At 40.1% G+C, this 23,469-nt stretch overlaps 1 protein-coding gene across 2 annotated transcripts; it reads left to right on the top strand.

The window, feature by feature from the left end:
- Positions 1–240: 240 nt before the first annotated feature.
- On the top strand, positions 241–23,469 carry ttc13 (tetratricopeptide repeat domain 13; the record flags this gene model as incomplete). 2 transcript variants are annotated; one of them, XM_083934302.1, is made up of 23 exons in its annotated part: positions 241–409; positions 1,761–1,855; positions 3,190–3,265; positions 3,372–3,442; positions 3,611–3,676; positions 4,157–4,249; positions 5,225–5,341; positions 5,431–5,541; positions 9,451–9,533; positions 9,701–9,842; positions 9,938–10,112; positions 10,976–11,132; positions 11,985–12,115; positions 12,213–12,345; positions 13,279–13,371; positions 13,618–13,701; positions 14,030–14,114; positions 14,619–14,725; positions 15,012–15,147; positions 16,387–16,466; positions 17,552–17,630; positions 18,793–18,872; positions 18,953–23,469. In XM_083934302.1, the coding sequence occupies 23 exons, from the start codon at positions 241–243 to the stop codon at positions 19,065–19,067; spliced, it is 2,478 nt and encodes an 825-aa protein (XP_083790428.1). In that variant the 3' UTR covers positions 19,068–23,469. The 2 variants fall into 2 exon arrangements, with proteins under 2 accessions (XP_083790428.1, XP_083790427.1); XM_083934301.1 differs by having other exon boundaries at positions 14,616–14,725.

Below are 23,469 nucleotides of genomic sequence, written 5' to 3'. Positions count from 1 at the left end.
AGACTAAAGTTTAATATTTTATAGTTTAATACTCCTCGCTGGCTTAACATTAACGCCACTTGACACTAGAAGGACTGGTTTGACAGCCGCAGGGTATGCTGGGAAATGTAGTTTAACAGTCCTCCCCGGCTGCGGTCGTTTTTCTTCGCCTAGCGCGTGAGAGGGGGCGTGGTTCGTTCTTTTTTTTGATCAAACTGCAGCAGCTTCCGCCTCTCTGTCGTCACACACATGTAGCCCAACATGGCCCCTGCCAGCCGGGCTGTTGTTGTGGTGGCTCTCTCGCTGCTCTGCCTGAGTCAGGCGATCTTCTCCTCCGAGTATTTCTCCACTCTCACTCTGTTCAACAACGAGCTCCACAAGCAGGGATGCAGCTCGCTGTCCGAGTGGGAAGAGTACGCGGCTGACTGCGGTAAAAAGTCTCTCTTTTTCGGCGTTACTTTGCCACGTCTTCCCCCGATTCAACTGTCAGTGTGGAGCCCGGCTAGCTTCACCGTTAACTGAGATAAGCTCTGGCTCTGACTGCCGTAGAGGTTAAATAGGATTTGAAAGATAAAGAAGAGAGGTGTGACGCTAGAGGAAGAGTATATTGATGTGTACATAACAGTAAAAACTCAAAACTCACTTTTAAACTGCATGGTTTAGCTTACCCCAAGAGGTCAACACCAGACTCCATTCAAAAAAGGCCTAATTTTAGTGTCTCCTTACTCTACAGCAGAAGCACACATGTAACAGAGAATAAGTGAAACATTTCTCTGATGTCACTTAGCTTTCAGGGAATTCGGCCTACAACTAATGCACCTAGCTACTTATTTTATCATATTTATTTAATTACAATCTTCATTTTGTGGATACACTGTTCCCCTCTGTGTATTTGAGTGGAACAGGACTAATGACAGGTGAACTGGTTGTACAAGTTATCATTCCTTTGATGCTGCTTGACTCAGTGCATGTGTGCTGAACTGTAGAGACGTCCATTGTGATGTCTGCATTATTTCACAGCACTTGACTATAGCAGTGCTTGAGCATATTTTAGTCCAAGTGTAACATACATTTCGACCTATTTCATGTGTTTTTCCTGCCTCCGAGGGGATCAGCAGGCTCAGTTTAGCATTTATCGGTACCAGAGTTATGTTATCTTTTTGTGGTAATGCATTGGAGACTTAACAAAGAAGTCCCTGTCCTTGCCTTTAAATCATGTTCCCACTCATCAGTAACATAACTCTGACAAAAAAGTGATGTTATCTTTCTGTGGTAATACAGTAGAGACTTAACAAAGAAGTCCCTATCCATGCTGTGAATCATTCTACCACACATTAATAATATGACTGATGAAATCTATTGGTTGCTGTGAAATACCCCCTCAAATTCCCACTAAACTTTGGTTTATTGGGAACAAAATGCACATGCTCTTTGCAGTAAAATAACTAAAACATGCAAAAATATAAGTATGGGCCCTTTTTAAGTAATTCACTCTTTCAAATGAAATGATACTTCAGATTTGTGTGGACTTTGGTGTGTGTGGTTCTCTCTATAGGATGATCAAAATGTTTGCTTGAAATGCTCAAACTGTGCAATGAAAAGCTGTCAAAGAATACAACATGATTGGAATTAAATCAATGAGTTACTCCTTAGTGAATAGCCTTTTGGTCTGTAGTTTTTGAAAATATGAAATTAAATGTTCATATAATGCTCTGAAATACATATTAGATATTGTGCGGCGTGTTTGCCGTAATAAACGCTCAGAATATTTGTCTTTTCAGAGTCCTCTATTTTACAGTTGGAAGACCCGGACTGTGAGGAGGGAAGCAACCCGCCCTGCGAGTCAGTCTTCTCACTTAACGCAGAGAAGATCCTGGTGAGATCACACACACACACACACACACACACACACACACACACACACACACACACACACACACACACACACAAACACACAAACACACAAACACACAAACATACACTGGTTCCTTTAGATAAAAAAAAACCTTAACTGCTTGTTTAAAGTAGAAAACAACGTTCTGTGTGTATATGGAAGCGATTAATAAGCATAGTGATTTTTATTACTGATCCTCTGGTTGACAGTTTAAAGTTTGCTACGCCTCAAACGTTAGGTGTGGCACTCTGTACTGATACTCAACAGCGTGAGACTGTACTGATCGGACCTGCTGCAGGGAGAGAACCACTGCAGGTCATCACCTCGCCATTCTCCATTTGGGATTACACACGTAATACATTATGTGGCGCTGTGAGAAGGAGGGAAATCTTGTCCTTTCGTGGAACACACTGAATATTTATTGCTATGGAAGAATGTGGCTTGGCAGCAGTAAATGTCCTTGACATATGAAAGTATTTTTTTCTCCTGTCTCTGGGGCGCAATTGCTCCAAATAACCTTGAGACATGCTGGAAGGCTTGTTAACAACCGATTTTAAACTTTCTACAATGTTCTTGACAAAGGTTTTTATTTTACAGCACTTTACAAATAAATCAAATATAATACACATGTATAAAATATAGTTATTTATATAGGAATGTGTCACTAAACTGTCACAGAAAGCATGTTTTCATATTACATTCAGGATTCTTACAGGTGCTTGAAAACGCTTTTTAATTCAATGTGGTGTTTTCAAGGTTTGAAAGGTGCTTGGATTTTGCATAAAGTGATTGAAACCGCTTGAAATGTTTTGTTATATGGGACGACATATATGATATAACACAGAGAAAAGAAGATATCCATGTTTGAGAGACTGAATGACAAATTACTTTTGATTTCTGTCAATCTATTAGTCGACTAATAGCTGCAGCCTTAACGTCAAGTCTACTTACAAACATGAAAATCTAATTCGTCACCCCTCTGTAGAAAGCTGTCCAGAAACGTCATGTTGGGTGTTCATAGCACAGTAACATCTAATTTAATGTGATGAACAAGTGAAAAAATATGTATACTGTATGTACTGTATACAAACATGCAATTTACCACAGCTGTCAGGTGCTGGAAAAGCATGAAAATGCACCTTGAAATGCTTAAAAAGTGCCTACATTTTACTTTGGAAAAGGTGCAGGAACCCTGTGTGTTCTGCGTTTCTGCTAACTCTCAGGAAACGATTATTTTCTTTATTTCTTAGCTTTGTGTGTCAGTGCTGTTTCTTCATCTATATGTGTTGTTCTTATCTCATCCCCACCTCTCACAGAACCAGGCCAAGTTGTTTATAGAACAGAAAAAAATCCCCTTCCCTGTAGATAACCTCAACACAAACGAAGAACTTGGTAAGTTTGCATGCTCTAAATACTAACTTGTCTCAACGATGAATGTATTGATATGATTTTCCCAAGTTTTCCCAGTAATACACCATCATTTGTTCTGTCATTGCAGCTATAGGCTACGTTCTGATAGGCAACGGCCTCTATGATGAAGCCATCAAACACTTCTCCCTCTTATTACAGGTGTGTTTGCAACTCTAGAAGCAGATATTTGCTCTCAGTTAATATCGCACCACTTTGCTATTTTGTCACCCTCCACATTTCTACCTCGGCCTAGAATCTAAATACAACTTCCTCTCTTTGTGGTGAAGCCAAGAATGTTTTCCTGATGTGTTTTGTCTGTGATTAAAGGGCGACCCAGAGCTGGTTAGTGCCATCTATGGGAGAGGGATAGCTTATGGGAAGAAAAGTCTCCAGGTGAGTGAATGACGTGGAATACAGCTGCACTGTTTGACCTTAATAACACATTTATATTCTTTATAATAATAACTTCAAAAGACTTTCTCTGATTTCTGTATTGATCAACTGTGTTTTGCAGTACTTGCATTGAAAGTTGCTGATCAAAACCTTAATTGGTAAAGTCATATTCCCGTTTTTGTGCAGTGTGTACACTTTGTCAGGATAGGGAGTTGTCTGTATGCTGGATTTTGGTGACAGCAGCAGTTTCAGGTAAACGCAGAATGACTCAGTGTGTCATTTAATGAATGCTAATTCAATCTGCCACGACTCTGCGGGATTGAGAGCATGCCCTCTATGATGGAAGAAAAAAAGGCTGGACAGCAGTTTTTGTGTGTTATACTTGCTTGTAGCCTCTGCTCCTAGTTTTGTTCACTACGAATTGAAGTTTATGTCAACACAATGTAACTGCCTCCCCTTTCCTGTGTGTCCCCGTGCCAGGACATAAAGAATGCTGACTTGGCGTTGTACGAGCTCAACAGAGTCATCACCCTGGAGCCAAGCTGGCCCGAGGTCTACGAACAGAGAGCAGAGGTGAGGCCTCGACCCTGTGTGGAGAGAGGTGAAAGGAAAGAGTATGTATCTTTATTATGGTTTGGCCTTTGAAGCTCCTTCAAAAGCATAAAAAAAGTATGTTTTTAGAGATTTAAAGTGTAATTCTGGTGTAAAAACATCCCATGGTCTTTTTTGGCATAAATATACATCAAATAAGCCATTAAGACAGATTGCGTTCGTTGATCACCTATTACCAGAGGAATTCCAGAGAGTTGTTAGCAGCCGGACATGGCTAACACTGAGTAGCTCTGGGTGGAACACTGAACCATCCAAAACAGCTTTTTTTTATTAACCACTAATACTTCTCAAAATGGCATCAAACCTCTGCTGTAGCATGATAACAGACCCTACACATAAAACGAAGTAGTTAGAGTAGTTAGAGAACCCAGAGTTTATTAAAAAAGACTGTTTATGAGTTCAGTTCAGGGAGCAAAAGTATTGAAAAAGACCATGGGACGCTTTTACACCGGAATTACACTTTAAAGTCTACAGGTCTTGACAACAATGGATATCATTTAGCTGATTTCATTTCCATGTTCATTTTTATATATATTTTTCATGTTAGATGTCTAATCAGCTAAGCGTCACTGGCTTCTTGATAACGTGATCTAGTTCTGATGCGGTTAGAAGCTGCACAGCATGTTTATCTTATGTCTACATTTTGCGTAGATGAGAGAGCAGAGGAGCAGGAGGCAGTCATAGTGCAAGATGGTGTTAGAGCTGTTAAAACGCAATTTGGAAAATTAGTGCAGTTTTCAAAGTGTGGAAACTTTTTAAGCTGTGAAATTTATCAGCATCAGTGTTGATCTAATCATGTTCACAGGAGAGCAGTGAACAACAGAAAAGAGCATATGGAATAATATGAATAAAAGGTTTTTCAGGCTGGTTTTGGTTTTTGATTGAATATACGCTTGGACTTTATCTTTTAATTGTTGTGTGTACATATGTCTTTAGATCCTGTCTCCTCTGGGTCGTATCAGTGAGGCTCTGGGCGATCTGACCAAAGCTATCCAGCTGCAGCCCTCCGCCCGTCTCTACAGACATAGAGGGACGCTGCTCTTCATCTCAGAGGTATGGTTATCAAGCTATCTGTTTCTGTACGTGCACGCACATGTCTTCGTGCTTCAATACGCTCATCATGTGCATTGCCTTCCCACCAGGATTATGTGGCAGCTATGGAAGACTTCCAGCAGTCTTTAGAGCTGAAGAAGAATCAGCCAATCGCCATGCTGTATAAAGGCCTCACCTTCTTCCACAGAGGCATGCTCAAGGTAAGTCTCTTTTTACTTGTGTTATGCTATTAAAAAAACAGGTGCAAATCTGACTTTTGAAATACCTTTGGTAGAACAAACCCTGTGCTTTTTTTAACTTGCATAATCAAAAGCTCATTTGTGCTTTCTATCCCCTTTTGTTACTCCAATTACCGAAAGCTTCTTATGAGCTGTCAGCATAATAAGGAGATTACTGTAAGCAACTGTAGCCAGTGTCCTCTTGCTGCTAGAAACATAACATATCATTTTGGAGTGTTTAGAGACGTAGATCAGAATCAGAATCAGAAATACTTTAATAATCCCAGGGGGAAAATTATTTTCGTTGCAAACTCCAGCTATACAAACATATTAACAACAACAATATGTACATACAATATACTATATATTTGGAAAAATGGAAATATAAAACAATATATATACCGTACATATAACTATATATGTATAAAATGTCAAATTTACAATAGTAATATATACAAAAGTACTATAATAATTTGCTAAGTACTGTAAAAATGTGCAAAAGAACAATTGTTTATGATTGAGTCCAAATTACAGAGATGAGGTGACAGACTCTCCAAGGGATGTGTTGTATAGTTTAATGACCACAGGCAGGAAAGATTTCCTGTGGCACTCTGTGGTGCATCTGGGTGTGAGGAGTCCTCTGCTGAAGGTGCTCCCCTGCTGGGCCAATGTGTCAGAGAGAGGGTGGGAGACATTGTCCAGGATAGACCAGAGCCTGGACAGCATCCTCCTCTCTGCCACGGTCATCGGGGTGTCCAGCGCCTCTCCCACGACATCACCGGCCCTCCTGATCAGTTTGTTCAGTCTGTTGGTGTCTGCGACCTTCAGCCCACTGTCCCAGCATGTGACAGCGAAGAAGCTTGCACTGGCCACAAAAGACTCATAAAAGATCCTCAGGACCTCAGCCTCCTCAGGAAGAAGAGTCTACTTTGGCCCTTTTTGTAGACAGCCTCTGCGTTTCTAGTCCAGTTCAACTTATTATTGAAGTACACCCCCAGGTACTTATACTCCTCTACAGTGTCCACAGGGACCCCCTGGATGGAGACGGGGGTTACAGGTGTTTTCACCCTCCTCAGATCCACTACAAGCTCCTTTGCTTTAGTCACGTTGAGCTGCAGAAGATTCAGCTCACTCCAGGTGACAAAGTTGCCCACCACAGTCCTGTATTCACTTTCATCCCCCTTTCCAATGCAGCCAACTATTGCTGAGTCATCAGAAAACTTTTGAAGGTGGCAGGACTCAGTGCAATAGTATAAGTCTGAGGTGAAGAGGGTGAAGAGAAAGGGAGAGAGGACAGTCCCCTGTAGGCCCCAGTTTTGCTGACCACCCTGTCAGACACACAGTTCTGTAGGCGTACATACTGTGGTCTGCCCATCAGGTAATCCACAATCCAGGACACGATGGGGGGCCTCCACCTGCATCGCAGCCATCTTCTTACCCAGTAGAGCCGGACGGATGGTGTTGAATGCACTGGAGAAGTCAAAGAACATGACTCTCACAGTGCTCATAGGCTTGTCTAGATGACTGTAGACTCTGTTCAGCAGGTTGGTGATGCAGTCCTCAACTCCCAGACGGGGCTGGTAAGCAAACTGTGATCAGTGAAGGGCCTGACCATAGGCCTTAGCTTCTCCAGAACAAGTCTCTCCATGGTCTCCATGATGTGGGACATCAGGGCCCGGTCTGTAGTCCTGAGGGCCACTGGGATGCGGTGTCTTTGGCACAGGCACGAGGCAGGGCGTCTTCCACAGCACAGGGACCCTCTGGAGCTGGGGGGCACAGGCTTTATGCAACCTTGGAAAAACACCAATGGGGCCTGCAGCTTTGTCAGAGTGGAGTCTCGTCAGCTGTCTTCTCACCAGGTCAGGCGTGAAAGACACTGTAGAGGTGTCCGTTGGGGGAGTAGTTGAAGGGCCGGCAGCAGCAGAGTCATGTGGGGGATGGGCCGCAGTATCAAACCTATTGAGAAATAGGTTCAGGTCACTCGATGGTCCACACGGTCCTCCCTCATGTTGTTTCGCTGGAGTTTGTTCTCCAGCTTTCTCCTATAATTGTCTTTCGCCTCCCTGATTTACAGTTTCAGTACCCCCTGCAGTCTCCTCGTCTCATCACAATTGCCATCTCTGAACGCTCTTTTCTTTTCATTCAGGATGGCCTTAATGTCCTTGGTGATCCAGGGTTTGTTGTTGGCGTAGCAGGTTACAGTCTGAGCTGGGACATAACAGTCCACAAAAATTGATGTAGTCTGTGATGCACTCAGTGAGCCCATCGATGTCCTCCCTGTGCGGCTCACAAAGTGCAGGCCAGTCAGTCACTTCAGAGCAGCCCTGCAGTGTCTCATAAGCCTCCTCAGACCACCTCCTTACAGCCCTTGTCTTAACCAGAGGAACAAGAGCAGGGTTTGAGGGGAACCAGGTTATGGCAGCGTGCCCCGGTGGAAGCGGCATTGTAAAAGCAGCACGAAAAACAACCTCATTGTAGAGGGCAGAACTTCACAGAAGTGACGGTGAAGAAACAGAACAAACAAAAGAGAATAAAAGTTAAGAAAAAAAAAAAAGCGAACTCAAAGGCTGATTATGTGTAGAACATAGACTGTGGTGTAGAATAACATGCAGAATTAAGACAAATGGGAAAAGTTTGAATGAGTTAAAGACATTGGTACAAAATATAAACAAGGACATGGACCAGACTGAAGATTGTGGTGTTGTGTGCATATTGTAGGTGCAAACGACAACATTTCTACATGTTTAAAAGTATAGTGAGCAAGGTACTGAGTTGATTTAAAGTTGTCAAAGGTTACCACATCACACAGTGTGTTTTGAGCGCACTTCTCAGTAGGGAGAGAATTACGTGTTTTTACACCAGTATCCTGTCTGCTACCACTAATGTCACCTCAAAGTCACACAATAAAACAAACTAATCGATTGAGGCAGTCGGAGACCAGAAACTCCTGTGTTCTGTGAGGTAAAATTACTGTTTTTGTCAAAGGAGTCTGTTGGCTTTGAAGATAACATAGATAGTGGCTTCATTTCCCATCGTAAAGGGCTGTCTGACCGTGAGTTATAGCAGTGAAAGTATTCTAAACACTGCATGCTTTAAATGTGTGGTGCTTTTGTTCAGTAAACTGATGAATAATAAAACAGAGGGTTCGGCCTGCCAGCTAAATAGTTGACTGGTCATCTGTCTCTGAGTTCTTTGATCAAAAAGGCTTTTTTTCTTCACTGCAGGAGCTTAAATCAAGCAAAAGCCAGTGGTCTGTGCACTGTGAGGAAAATTAAAATTTTCTATCTTCATTATGTTGTTCTTTTGTATTTGGCCTACTTTAAGAGTCTGCAGCTGTTTAATCTGCAGGTTTTCAGCTGCAAGGCTCATCTGCAAAGCTGTGTTTTATCCAGTCACATGTATGTACGTGTGTTTTTTGGTTCTTCTGGGTTGCGTTTATCACCTCTGCTAACCAATTTCCTGGGGGGAAACCCAGCACAGCACCTACAGGCAGTTGACAGTTGAAAGCAAACAACAACTCTGAAAATACTCAAAAAAGGGGGAGTAGTACATTGGATTCCCACTGTTTTGGACAGAGTTGGACTTTCATGATAGAGAAATCTCTTCATGGAAACAAAGTCAACATTGCACAATCTGCTTTTTTTCTGGTTTTCTCTGTGAGAAAGGAAAATAGTGTGAATATGCTCTTTGTCTGCAGACCCTGTTCACGTCATGAAGTGAAATTTTATTGTAATTCCACTAAACATTATTTTCTACTGCTGTATGAACGAATTTCCCTGTGATGACGTGTGTGATACAAGATCTGAGCCGTCCACATGTTCCCTTTTTTCTAAATTTCCTGTTGACCCTTGTGTTGCCACCCTGAAAGGTTGTCGTGTTTTCTCTTGTCAGGAAGCCATTGAGACATTCAAAGAGGCCCTGAAGTTAAAGTCTGACTTCATTGATGCATATAAGAGCCTTGGACAGGCCTACAGGTACTGCTGGTTCGTGGTTACTTCACACATTTTATCACTCCACGGTTAAACATATATGTCCTTTTTGTATTTGAGGAATTGAGAGTTCCCACTTTTCCCTTCAGCCTTACTGAATCTAACAACATGTGTACTGCTGCTCTCTTTGTTTCTCTTCTTCCTCTTTCCAGAGAGCTGGGAGATTTTGAGTCAGCGATGGAGAGTTTCCAGAAAGCCCTCATGTTGAACCAGAACCACATCCAGTCTCTCCAGCTCCGAGGCATGATGCTGTACCACCACGGCTCGCTGCAGGAGGCCATAGGCAACTTCAAGGTAGGGGGAATCCACAGCTGAACTGAACAGCTTGATCCTCCAAACCTTCTTACCCGGCTCCTGTTTGTGATTCCCTTTGGCCTTCTCTCCTCCAGAGGTGTCTTCAGTTGGAGCCCTACAACGAGGTGTGTCAGTACATGAAGGGGCTGAGTCACGTGGCAATGGGGCAGTTCTACGAGGGCATCAAAGCTCAGACTAAAGTCATGTTGAACGACCCTCTGCTGGGACAGAAGGCCAGCTCTGAATACCTCAAAGTGAAATACCTCAGAGGTCGGTTTTCCCTGCGCACACCACACATGAACACATGCACATAAGATATCACAATGGACACATTCAAATGTTTATTGCACAGCTTTCATTCACATTAACTGAATTGCTCTGCCTTTATTTTACCTGTCAAGAACCACCTACTCTATTAAAGTGCTTTTATTACATCTACTCAGAACACTGTTTGTTTTAAAAGGAAGTTTAAACAAGTTTATTACGTGAGAGAGAGAACCAGAAAAGAAAGATAAAGATACATGGCATAAGGAATTAATTGAATCATGTTATGTCTTCTTTCTGAAAAGCCTAACTAGGAACAAGGTCTACAAATAAAACTTTATTTAAATGTATAAACGTCTACATGTATTGCCCCAATACAATAAACTGGGTTGGATATTTGCATAAATATATAGGTCTATATCAACTAAAAGTATGAGGATGTTATATAATACTTACTGCCTAATTAAAATGTCATAAATCATCACGTACTGTTTGTTCAACATACCACCAGCAGTACAACTCTGTTTAACTTGATTTATCCCAGCAGCTCACCGAAGGTCGCAGATATACACAGAGTAGATAAGAAGAAAGAACACAAAACTTAAAACGTTCAAAAACTATACGCTAAATTTCTTTTTATATAGTTACCAAAAACTTTGGGGGAAAAATTGCAAAAAATTGTGTCCATTTGTGAAAAAACGTTTCCCCAAAATAAATTGCATCATTGATTTTTGATGCCTTATTTTATATATTAAAGCATTTCACTCATGGTCTGATTTCACAAGTAAACTTTCATTCTCTAAAATAAACCAGTACTGGTCTTTTTTATAAAATATCTTATGCTCTCCCCCACCTTGCTTTTTCATCAGAGTACTCTCGCTACCTGCACTCCCACCTGGACATCCCAGTAGCAGAGTACAACGTGGACCAGGACTTACCAGGGAACTTTAAGAACCACTGGGCCAAGAACCTGCCTTTTCTTATAGAAGACTATGAAGAACAGCCCGGCCTGCAGCCACATATCAAGTAGGATCGATGAGTCCCTTGCAGCTGCTCAGCTGTAATAATACATTGTTTGTTACTGCTCTGATGATGTCGATATGATTGGGATTTGATATAAGTAATATCCTTTATTCATAGAACATGTCATAGCCAATCAAAGGAAGCTCAAACAAAACTACAAAGATAATATTCAAACATTTATGTGGTGGCTGTGGTTCAGTGACAGAGTGGGTCGTCCTCCATTCGAGACCTGGTTCGATCCCCAGCTCCAACGGTCCGCATGTCGAAGTCTCCTTGGGCAAGACACTGAACCCTGAATTGCTCCCCGTTCTGTGCATGGGTGTGTGAATGCAGTGCGAATTAGATTAGATGGCATGTGGTGTAGATGTCCACTGCCATCAGTGTGAATGTCTGTGTGAATGGGTGAATGTGACAAACACTGTGAAAGCGCCTTGAGTAGTCAGAAGACTAGAAAGGCGATATATAAGTACAAGTCCATCTACCATTTAATTTGAAGTTAATATAAGATGAACTTCACTTTACCTCAAGCATGTCATAATTAGGAAGTCTGAGAGATCACAACCCATCACCACCTTCTTTCCTGAGCTGCGGTTTGTAGCAGTTTAATGAGCCGAGAGCTGAGGCAGACAGTGTCTTGTGTTTGAAAGGGAACACCTGCCATCTTTTCTATGAGATATGAAAGCTTTTTATGCCTCTGTCAGCAAACTCAAACTTCATGCTTCTGTTTCACAAAGACGTTTCAGTAAGTGGACAGGTAGCCACAGTGCGGTCCAGAAAAAAAACAAACGCTGCACACTTAATGAAAACTTTGACGAGGCTCGCCCTCTTATGTCTTCCTGTGTTTGGGGTCTGTAGGGACGTGCTGCCGCAGAACTTTGACAGCTACAACAGTGAAGTTCAGAAGTTGATCTGCACAGCCGACCACCTGGGGGCGCTAATGCAATACGACACTCCTGGTTTCTTACCTAACAGGAGAATACACAGAGGTACCACTGATGAATGCTGTACTTCATACAGATACTTTAAGTATGAACGACAGCAGTCAAAAATAACAGTTGTTTGTGGGTTGGTTTTTTTTTTCAGCCATGGGTTTAGCGACTCTGGAGGTGATGCAGGCCATGCACCGCACATGGAGCAACTCCAAAGTGCGAGTCAACGGCAAGACCAGGCAAATGCAGTGGAGAGACATGTTCGACATAGCTGTCAAATGGAGGAGGTGAGGGTTAGCTACTAAACACCCAGTTTTTAGCTTGAATACGCCACGTATATGTCAAAGATTCTTCACACATTTTTGGGGGCTGAGTGGTTTTCATTTTGTTCTAAGTGGAGGACAACTCACTAGACATTTATCTCCCTTGGAATCATTTGACATAGCCTATTTATTTTTTTTACTTATATTAAACATTTTTGCAGATTCTAATAATTATAGATTATACAAAACTACTGGACTTTCTTTGGAAAAAGGAACATAGTCTGTGTAATGAACGCTATATACCAGGAGGCATAATTTAAAAGTGGGTTTAGTGTCGAGTTACTCTGAAAGCATCCAAGTGTACGTTGGGTTTGGCTCGATAATAATAAAGACCAAAACACCTCCAAGAGAAATTAAGTTCAGCTATTAAAAGGTAGAAGAAGACAGATGTTGACACATGATAGGAAGCCTATTCCTCATTTCTTTATCGTATTACAACGTCTAGACTCAAGCTCATATTCAGCTATGTACGCAAGAGTATTAGAGCCAGACATGAGGGGAACAATTTACAGGAGGAAGATTTTTATTTTAATTTAGAAAATAAAGTCAAACATGTTTAAATTTATTCTTAACGTTTCACATTTATTCCCAATATTTATAATTTATTCTTGATATTTTGAACTTTGAACTCTTCAACATTTTTACTTTATTTTCTGGCCTCTTGTGGTCACCAGAAAAGTTAAATTACAGCACAGAGAACTGAACTGAAAACTCTAAACGGTAATATTTCACTCACTTGTGTGCAGCCGTCATGCTTTGCTCATAGCATCAAATGAAACCAACCAAATAAAGACCCAGAACAAAATAAACTTCTCCTCTGTTCTTCCGTCTTTGGTCCACAGCTGATTGTGTTTCAGTGGTGACAGACTAACGGGGCTTTTCCTGCTTTGCTCGTAGGATCGCAGATCCAGACCAGCCAGTTCTGTGGTTAGACCAGATGCCCGCCAGAAGTCTCAGTCGGGGCTTCAACAATCACATCAATCTCATCAGGTAACAACTGGGCCCCTGCAGGCACTGTCAGACGCTGTCTCATGAGGAGCGACTTGAATTTCCACGTGGCTTCGCTTTGGGGTTTTTTCTAAACTTTGTAGTGCAAAAACATTTATTTCAATTCTTGGTAATATGACCCAGTTTCTCTAGTTTTTAATTGACTGTAGCCTTGCCTCTGACACGCTCACTGTAAGCACTTTGTTTGGCAGTATGTTGAAATCCTTTTTTCTTTCTTTTTTCACTCAGGGGACAGATTATCAACATCAGATACTTGGCCTACTTTGACAACATCCTCGACTTCATCAAAGACAGAATACTGGTGTATCATGGGTAAATTACACCTAAACCTTATCCAGAAAACTCTGTGATAATATTCTGCACTTCCTGAGTTACTGTAATATTTGCACGCCTTTTCACTTTTGTGTTCATGGATAAACTCATTTAAATCACCTAAACTGTCAGCTGTATGTTAATGTGCTTTCTCACTGTATGCTGCCTACAAAGCAGAATTATGTAAATCATGTTCTCCTTTTTGCATGAGTGTCTTATGCAAATACATAAACGAATATTTTTACTTCATCAGTGTTTGTTACTCTTCTTTAAGTGGCTGTTTTCTTGCTGCTTTTCTGACCAACATTTTTGTTGTTTTGTGTCTAAGGGCGTACAACCCCAGAGGACTCTTGGAGGTCCGTCAGGCTCTTGAAAATGTGAATAAAGTAGAAGATTTGCTTCCTATAATGAAGGTAAGGACGAAAAGCAGGACAATTAGTGCAGAGGAAAGTAAATAGAGACATAAAGTTGATATATTCGTAACTGAATCAACTGGATCTTTAAAATAAAGTGTATGTATCACAACTCCAAGGTGCACTTTCCTGAGTTTCCTGAGTTTTCAATCATATCACACGGTCCTCATCAGCTCATTGCTCAGTTGCCATGGAAATAAGTATCATGTAATGCTGCGATGATGTGTGCGGCTGCCTTCTTGGCCAGGTCGCCCTTGTGAAAGAGATCCTGATCTCAATGGGGTTTTTATCTTGTTAAATAAAGGTTGAATTAAAAAAAGTAAGTGCACCTTGAGTTGAGAGTTTGTCGGCTGCAAAATATGAACTCTCAAGCTCGACGATTGAGTTGGTTCATAATGTCAAATGAAATGAAGATGTTTTTTGGGGGTTGATTTATGTCTCATATCTGTTCAGCAGTGAAAACCCAGGATGTTTGTTTGTTTGTGTGTTTATTTCCTGAAGCAGTTCAATAGTAAAACCAGAGATGGCTTCACGGTCAACTCCAAGGTGCCGAGCATGAAGGATCTTGGGAAAGAGTACGATGGTTTTACCATCACCATCACCGGAGACAGGTACGATGAAATCACGCTTGGCCTTTTTGTCTGCACTGTATTTCACATGTCAACCTATATGTTTTTTAACAGAGCTAGTTTTTTTCCTGGCTTTTTAGAGATGCAAATGACATCACACACTCATTTGCATATTGGTGATGAACAAATCCCCATTTAAAAATATAGTGATAATATAAATGTCCTTGAACTTGAATTTATATATATAAATGTATATAAGAATCTGAAATTTAAATTATGATGAAGTTTAAGGGATAACTAATTGCCACTTTTTTTCCTGTGTTTTAAGGGTGGGCAACATGTTATTCTCAGTGGAGACTCAGACGACAGAAGAGCGGACGCAGCAGTACCAGTCAGAGATCGAGTCCATCTACAAAGACCTCACAGCCAAAGGGAAGGCGTTAATGCTGTCCACTGAACTCGGGGTAAGATTTATCTCTGCAGTTAACGACTTTGGCATTCCATCATAATAGAAAGCAGATGCATGTTCAATACGGTGATTTGTGAGAGGACGTAAGACATTACATATTTAAAAAAGAAAACTAGACTATAGTTACCAGGATGTTGTTTTCAAACAGCACAAAACAACTTAATTTCACCTCCGTTGTATTGAGGTGGAGGAGATTCACTTAACTTCTGCAGATAAAATGTGATAGATGCTTGTGGAAGTTCAAAAACTCCAAAGGTGCAGGACAGTCGAACATCCAGAGCACACTAGATAATGCCCCCATGAAACATACATTTACTACCATGAAGTTGATTTTTCAACCGTCCTGCTCTTCGTCACAGCTCGAGACGACTCAAAAAGTCACCTTGGTGGTTATAGATGCATGTTTTTAATGAGAGCATAATCGAGTGTGTAAACTTTATTTCCCTGTCTTATAGATTGTTGTAGAGTCAAAATGACAAATGTTCTCTGGTTTCAGCTCCTAAAGTATGAAGATGAACTGCTTTTCTTTGTTTTATATTGATGTAAATTGAATATTCTTAAGCTTCAGACTTAAACGTTTGAAGATGTTGCCCTAGGCTTTTTAGGAAAAGGAGATGAGAGATATTCCAATATTAAATGACAATTTATGAACAATAAATTGATTTAACAGGGAGAATAATTTAGAGTGGCAGCCTGTATCTGCCATAAACATATTTTCTATTTGGGCGACGTGATCCTTTGAATTATTCTGCATGGTTTATTGTAGCAGAAGGTCAGAGAAGAAAACTAACGGGAAAATAGTGAACTGGGCTGTTAAACATGTTAAATATTTCATCTCATTTCAAGTCGTCTGTGAGCACAGTCGTTACTCAGTGTCTGACAATAATCTACACATTGAGTTTTTTACCTCGTCTGCTCTGTTTCCTTCTGCAGGAATATCCCAGACTTCAGTTTTCTAGACAAGAAAACTGGAGGGAATTTTTAATTAATTCTCTGGAGAATATTACAGTGATTTGACAAGTATCACTTTACAGGATTATAGCAGAATGTATTCTCCAGCTGGTCATTTCATTTCATTACGTCTGCAGCTCTCTCTGCTCTCATTATGTTGATAAACTGAAAACAAGGACAGTACACAGTGAGGATGGTTAAATACGGAGGATGTCGCCGTAGAAACTCATGCTCCGGGTCTGTTCATGACTTTACCGTTCTGTGATGACGTTTGTTCTTTCAGGATGCAGATGCCGTGTGCAACCTGATCCTCTCCTTGGTTTATTACTTCTGCAACCTCATGCCCCTCTCCAGAGGATCCAGGTAATTTCTGGTCGAGACATTAAACGCACAATATGTCTTTTTCTGCCTCGAGGGGTCTCTCTGTCAAGACAACAAAAAAAGACCCATTTTGGTGATGTCGTGCAGTAGTGAGGGATCATGGGAGATGCTGTCCTCACCATTAATGTCTATGTAGAAAGCTTCTCTCGGTAATGGTTCCTTCAGGGTTTCCTCCTCTCCAAAACAAACAGACCAAGTGATTCAGATCACACTGAATAAAGCACTTTCACGTCAAAATCAGGGCTTTTGCTCAGCCTTATTCTCTTATAATTTAAGATATCCAGACATCTGATGACTAAAATCCTTCATCTGGTTAAATATATACACCAAGATTTAAAAAGTGTATCTTAAAAATGTGTTTTGAAACTGGATTAAAAGTCAATTCATGAAGCATAGTGCTGACGCATACACAAAGCGGCTATGGCGCCATTGCTTGACGAAGTGTAACAAAACGTAACCTTGAATTAAACTACAGATTTCTCTGGTTTGAAAATTGTTGGAAACATTTGGTATAATCTAAGTACACAACTTAACAGGATATATTGCCTACGTCTAGTTGTTTTTAGACATTTTAATGCATAAAAGTTACACATTATACCTTTTTAAGGTTTACATCTATTTAATTGTTTTTTTTAAGTTCCTATCTATCATGCAGTGAGTTAAATGGTGAATGATCATATGACCCACTAATGAAAGCACTTCTACTTGCCTTTTTGTTGAGTATCACAATATCAGTGTCTGTTGCGATATAGATGTAAATAAGCCGCCATGTTATTGACACTGCTGACAGCGGTTGGTCTGCCTAGAATAGATCATCCCTAGCGTTTATGCTGCGTTCACTTGTAATCGGAAATTGGAAACTTCTCATTTCTGAGTCAGACTTGTAGTAAGGGCAGAAGTGTAATAGGAACATGTGTGTGGATTTAAGAGGGTAACTTATAGGGGACAGACCGGAAGTATAGAGGTGAATATGGAGTACAACTTTGAAGACTTAAAAAATATCAAATATTAGACTGTAACTATGATGCTCGTGTGTAAGAGTGTGTTTCTGATCTGCTTCTCCTCAGCGTGGTGGCTTACTCGGTCGTGATGGGGGCACTGATGGCCAGTGGGAAAGAGGTCATCGGCAGGATCCCCAAAGGAAAGGTAAACATGAGCCCCTCTCAGACCTGCACCCCTTACTACAGTAGGTCTGGTGTACTTCCTTGACTTGTGTTGTACAGAAAAGACTAGCGGAGGATCAGTGACTCCTATTTTTGTTCTTGTGTCCAAATGAAATTTGAGTTGAGAGAGAGAGCTTGGGAGAGCTTTCTCTCAGCTCCATTGATGGATACAAAGCCTCTCCAAGTATTGTTTCTAACACATTTATTCCATCCGTCTGGCAGAAGAAGCTTGGCTAAAATCATCGCCTTTGTTGCAGTTGCCAAGCAGATAACATTGTTCCTGAAACAAGGCAGAAAAAAAGAATGAGATCAGGTTTCAGAAAAGCTGAAGTTCATGAAAAGTTCAGCCGAGGTCATCTTTTTCTCAGCCAGGAAGCTTTTCTTAACTGTCTTAATAATGTCCAGGTGTCTGTTAGTGTGTCCTGTGATTTGTGGATCGAGAGAATATAGAAAAAATGTTTATGTTTTGAGCTTAATTGTAGACATATTGCAGGAAAGAAGAAATTTGTTCAAATCGTGGTTTTATTTAGTTATTTTTTTGGATGCAAATAGTTTTTAGAGGCCTCCCTGGTAACTCTGGTGTTAATTCTGTTATTCTGCCTTTCCAAAATAAGAGTTTCGCTGGCAAACAAGGTAGTTGAATATCTGACAAGTATACGGTCATATGTATAGGAAATAATAAATTGTTAAAATGAGTGGGAGCTTACAGAAATTTGGCTTCTTAACATTTTACTGAAGTAATTCAAAATACTGCAAAAAAAAGGCTTAGATCACCTCAACACGGCAAGAAACTTGGATTACAATACACACAGACGCCATTACTCCACTTTATCTTTACATAGAAAACATTTGTTTTTACTGTATTGATGGTGACTGCAGTACTTTCTACCTGAGCCCGTATGCAACTGAGCCTGTGAAGCTTTACGTTGTTGTTATAGTAAAACTTTATTTGTCCCAGTCTGCTCTACAGAAAGAGCAGGACCCATGGATTTATTTATTCTGAAGAGCTGGTTTCCAAAAGCACCACGATTAGGTGTGCAAAATGCTTGCTTCGTAGGAAGAGAGGTCAGCAGTGTGCGTCTTTTATTTATGTGGACACAGTCCGTGTCCTCTAAGCTGTTTCTGTTTGTTTAATATTGTTTCAGCTGGTGGATTTTGAGGCCATGACCACACCCAGTCCAGACAGCTTCAGTAAAACAGCAAAGACCTGGATGACTCTCAAGAGGTACGAAGACAAAAACACATTCTCCGTTTGTTACGCCTCGTCTCCGCAGACTGTTTTAATACTTTTTCTTTCCTCAACAGTTTACCAAGTTGGTACCAGGGTCTTCCGTCTGTAGCAGAGACCTTCCCGTCCAGCAGAACGATGATCGAGGTTCTCAACACAGACTCGTCTTCACACTGTCCAAAGAAGTCCTAACACAACTTCTACACAGGAGAGAAGTCTGTTTGTTTTTTGAGTCTTAATAATGGAGCTTCTACGCTGAGTAGAAACTAAGGGATCGTCTTCTTTTTGCAACCCAAACTGAACTGGATCAAGTTCTCCAAAAGCGTCTTAGCTCACATTTTAATTTCAACGGGTCACTTGACGGAACTGAGGTGATATTGGTTCAAAAACCTTATTTGAAAGAGGCCTTTCCTCTGCGAAGACCTGACCATTAATTGGTCTACAGAAAGCTACACTTCATCTTTTTTCGGTATCCAAATCCTGCTCTGTTCTCTGTCATCGCCCCTCACACAAGATAATAGTTTGAGTTCTTACCCCACTTATACTGGAGGGTTTTAAATGTAATGCAGGCCAGTCACGGGTGTTTTTGGAAGTTGCTTTCCACCATTGTGGGGGGAAAAAAGGATACTTTAAGTCACCATAATGAAACACTTTCTCAAAATGAGTTAATAGTTTACTTACTAGTGTCTCGAAATATTGACTAAGCATCTCGAAATAAGAACTTTATCTCAAAGTAATAACTGAGTATCTCAAAATAATGATTTTATCTCAAAATATTGACTTAGTATCTCGAAATATTGACTTAGTATCTCGAAATATTGACTTAGCATCTCGAAATATTGACTTAGCATCTCGAAATATTGACTTAGCATCTCGAAATATTGACTTAGCATCTTGAAATAAGAACTTTATCTCAAAGTAATAACTGAGTATCTCGAAATAATGATTTTATCTCGAAATATTGACTCAGTATCTCGAAATATTGACTTAGTATCTCAAAATATTGACTTAGTATCTCAAAATATTGACTCAGTATCTCGAAATATTGACTTAGCATCTCGAAATATTGACTTAGTATCTCGTAATAATAACTTTATCTCGAAATATTGACTTAGTATCTCGAAATATTGACTTAGTATCTCGAAATATTGACTTAGTATCTTGTAATAATAACTTTATCTTGAAATATTGACTCAGTATCTTGAAATATTGACTCAATATCTATTTATGAGAAACTTTCACGAAATAATGACTTATCTTTTGAGAAAGCTTCTCATTATTTTGAGGTACTAAGTCATTACTTCTTATTTTTTGAGAACATATCTCATTATAATGACTTAAAGTTTATTTTTTTCATCACAAGGTTAAAACTCTTTTTTTTCTTTTATGGCAGAAATGAGCTTCCATAGATTTTGATGAGGTACTAAAAACCCTTCTTTTGGTGCTTGTGGCAGCTCTACTTTGAATTAGTCCCAATAGTTACACACTTCAGCTGTTTGGAGAACATTCGTGTCATTTTGGGATGCAGAAGTGATCCTGTCTACCCTCTTTTTCTCTGCTTTATGGGCCTCACACTGAAACACCCAAAGCACACAGTCCTCAGTCTCATGAACCATCAGCATGAACAATCTTCTGTTGCTCAGTTGTGGCTCAACCATAGCTTTGGATACCTGCAATTTTTAAATTTGATCATACCTTGAGTTAACTGCTATCTAAAACCGTTTTTATTTAACATTTATGTTTGTAATTGGCACTTTAAAACTGATTTAACACACACACACACACACACACACACACACACACACACACACACACACACACACACACACACACACACACATTTTAGCTTATCAGCAGATAAACTGTTCTGGGATTTAAAAAGAAACAAAAACCTTCAGGGCTATTGAATTCCACTCGGGTTACTTGAAGCAGAGTCTTTTTATTTTGTTTTCTCAACACTCGTAGGAAGTGTTGCTGCTCTTATCTTTGTAACGTGACCAATAAAGGGTAGGTATTATGATGGGTTGGCTGCTGAAGTAGTTTCAGTGCGACAGTCAGAGATTTTTTAGAGAGTTTTCAGAGAGCTCTTGTTGCTTTTTGTGACATAAAGTCCTCAAAGATTTGTGCTTCAATCGATAAGTCGGTGAGAAAAAAAAGAGATCCAATATTAAAGTGACTTATTAAGAAAAAATACCAAACATTACCTGTTTTATCTCATTATAAATTGAATAGATTTGGGTTTTGGACTGTTGTGGTTGATGGAAAAGAAACATGCATTTTGACAGATTTCTCTAATATATTATGTATTAAGTATTTTGTTTCTTTCATACTTTCTTGTACAAGAAGAAAACATCAGCTCATTACTGCAAGATCAATATTATTATACAACAACATGAATCAGTTGGGCAAAGAAACATCTAATAAATATTCAGTGAATTATTGTAGGATTTATTCAAGTTTGTGAAAACGGAGCAGCAGCCACCATTATCTGATATTTTATAGATTCATTGATTCATCTCTCAATTTATATATCTAATTAATTTGTAATTAAAATGATTAGTTGCAGCCCTGGCTTCCTGTCCGAGACTTTAAGAACAAGCATAATAAGCTGCATTAAGTTATGTCTCATCAAAATGAATGAAAAGGAAATGCAGCTGTTATTTTTAAATAGTAGTGTGATTTGAAAAGCTGTGAAGCATCATATGTCCATTTTTAAGTTATATTACGTAAAAGTCCAAACGTATGCGACAGAAATAAAGACTCCTGAATGTTCTCTGACATCTCTGACTGTTTGCTCTGGTAGAGGATCAATTATAGATAAAGGTAAAAGCACACCACGTACTGGTATCGTCTTTGCTATCATTCCATTGGATGCCATGTCTCTCACATGTCTTTTTTTTTATGACCTCGTGGGTTCGGTTTGCTTGTACGAGCCGTTCTTTAAGAGCAATAGTTTTGGAGAAAAGAGCTCATAACCCTCCTCATGTCTTAATCATCAAATACTGTCTGTATGTCTTTGTTTTCTCCCACCCCCTACACACAGTACTGAACGGGCCTACCACAGAGCACAGGGGCGAAGAGGTCAGGGGCGCTGACTCACAAAATGTCTCTGAAAAAAACACACAATGCTAAATGACCACAAACATACAAATACCGACTACAAACAAGTCAAAAAGACCACAATGAGATGCTAAATGACTGAAAATAGGCCGAAAACGACCAAAAACATACACATGATGACTACAATGGATCCAAAATGATGACGGAGACACAAAACTACCACAAAACAACAATAAAGGCCCAAAATGACGACATAAAGACATGGAGAGAGACATAAAACCACCCCGAAACAACCACAAAGAGACATACCGAATACAAAGGACCCTAAATGTGACAACAAGGAGACACAACACAACCACAAAGCGGCACAACACAACCACAAAGCGATGCAACACAACCACAAAGCGACACAACACAACCATAAAGCGACACAACACAACCACAAAGCAACACAACACAACCACAAAGCGACACAACACAACCACAAAGCGACACAACACAACCACAAAGCGACACAACACAACCACAAAGCGACACAACACAACCACAAAGCGACACAACACAACCACAAAGCGACACAACACAACCACAAAGCGACACAACGAATACAATGGACCCTAAATGACAACAAAGAGCCACAACACAACCAGAAAGAGACACAAAATGACCTTATTAAAAAGTAAAATGTCAAAAAAAAAAAAAAGACTAAACATGGACTTTTCGTTTGTGTGTCTTGTTTCTGGGTGGGGGCCTCTGACACGTCTGTGCTCAGGCTCCATAGTCTCCTAACCCGTCCGTATGTTTTCGAAAAAATTCAGTTGGATGAAGAGGTTTTGGAAATCCTCAGAAAGACATTTAATTGTCTGCACATTGAAAAAAAGGTTGATCACTTTTCTGTGGTTTTGTGTTTGAAATAAGACAAACGGATACAGAGCAGCTGTTATTTGATTATTATAAATGGGACGTGATGTTTACAACCTGATGAACCCACATTACTTGGGTGATATCGATGCTACATTTTATGCAACTGCTGCCTGTTTTTCTTTATTGACCCAATGTTGGTTTAAGCACAAGGAGGAAACAAATTCACCTGGAATCGAAATATTCAGTCTTTTGAACAAAGTCCACCATTATTTGCAACTTTAATGAATCCGAGGCCTTTAAAGCTGAACTGTCATCACTGAAAGTCGTCTCAATGCTGCAGCAGATCTTAAACGAATGTTCAGTTTGGTCATTTTATTCGATCCACAGAGTAAGAACAGTCTGATCTGTTCAATGGCACATTTAATTTATTTCCTGCATTACTGATCTGGTCTGCTCTGTGTCACTTTTTCTCTTTCATATCACTGATTGTGCTGACTGGGTGTCATTTTCTTTTCTTTTTCTCATTTGCACTGGATGACCCAGTTATTAAGTGCTATGGTGGGCTCTTAAAGCTTCAAACTTGAAGGAGGGATTTCTTTTTAATATTATTATTATTATTGAATGAGTGAATGAATGTTCAGCAGTCAATAAAACTGGTTGACAATTTTAA

This window comes from Echiichthys vipera (genome assembly GCF_963691815.1).
Source record: "Echiichthys vipera genome assembly, chromosome: 19".
Taxonomy (NCBI): domain Eukaryota; kingdom Metazoa; phylum Chordata; class Actinopteri; order Perciformes; family Trachinidae; genus Echiichthys; species Echiichthys vipera.
This window is presented reverse-complemented; position numbering and strand designations above follow the sequence as displayed.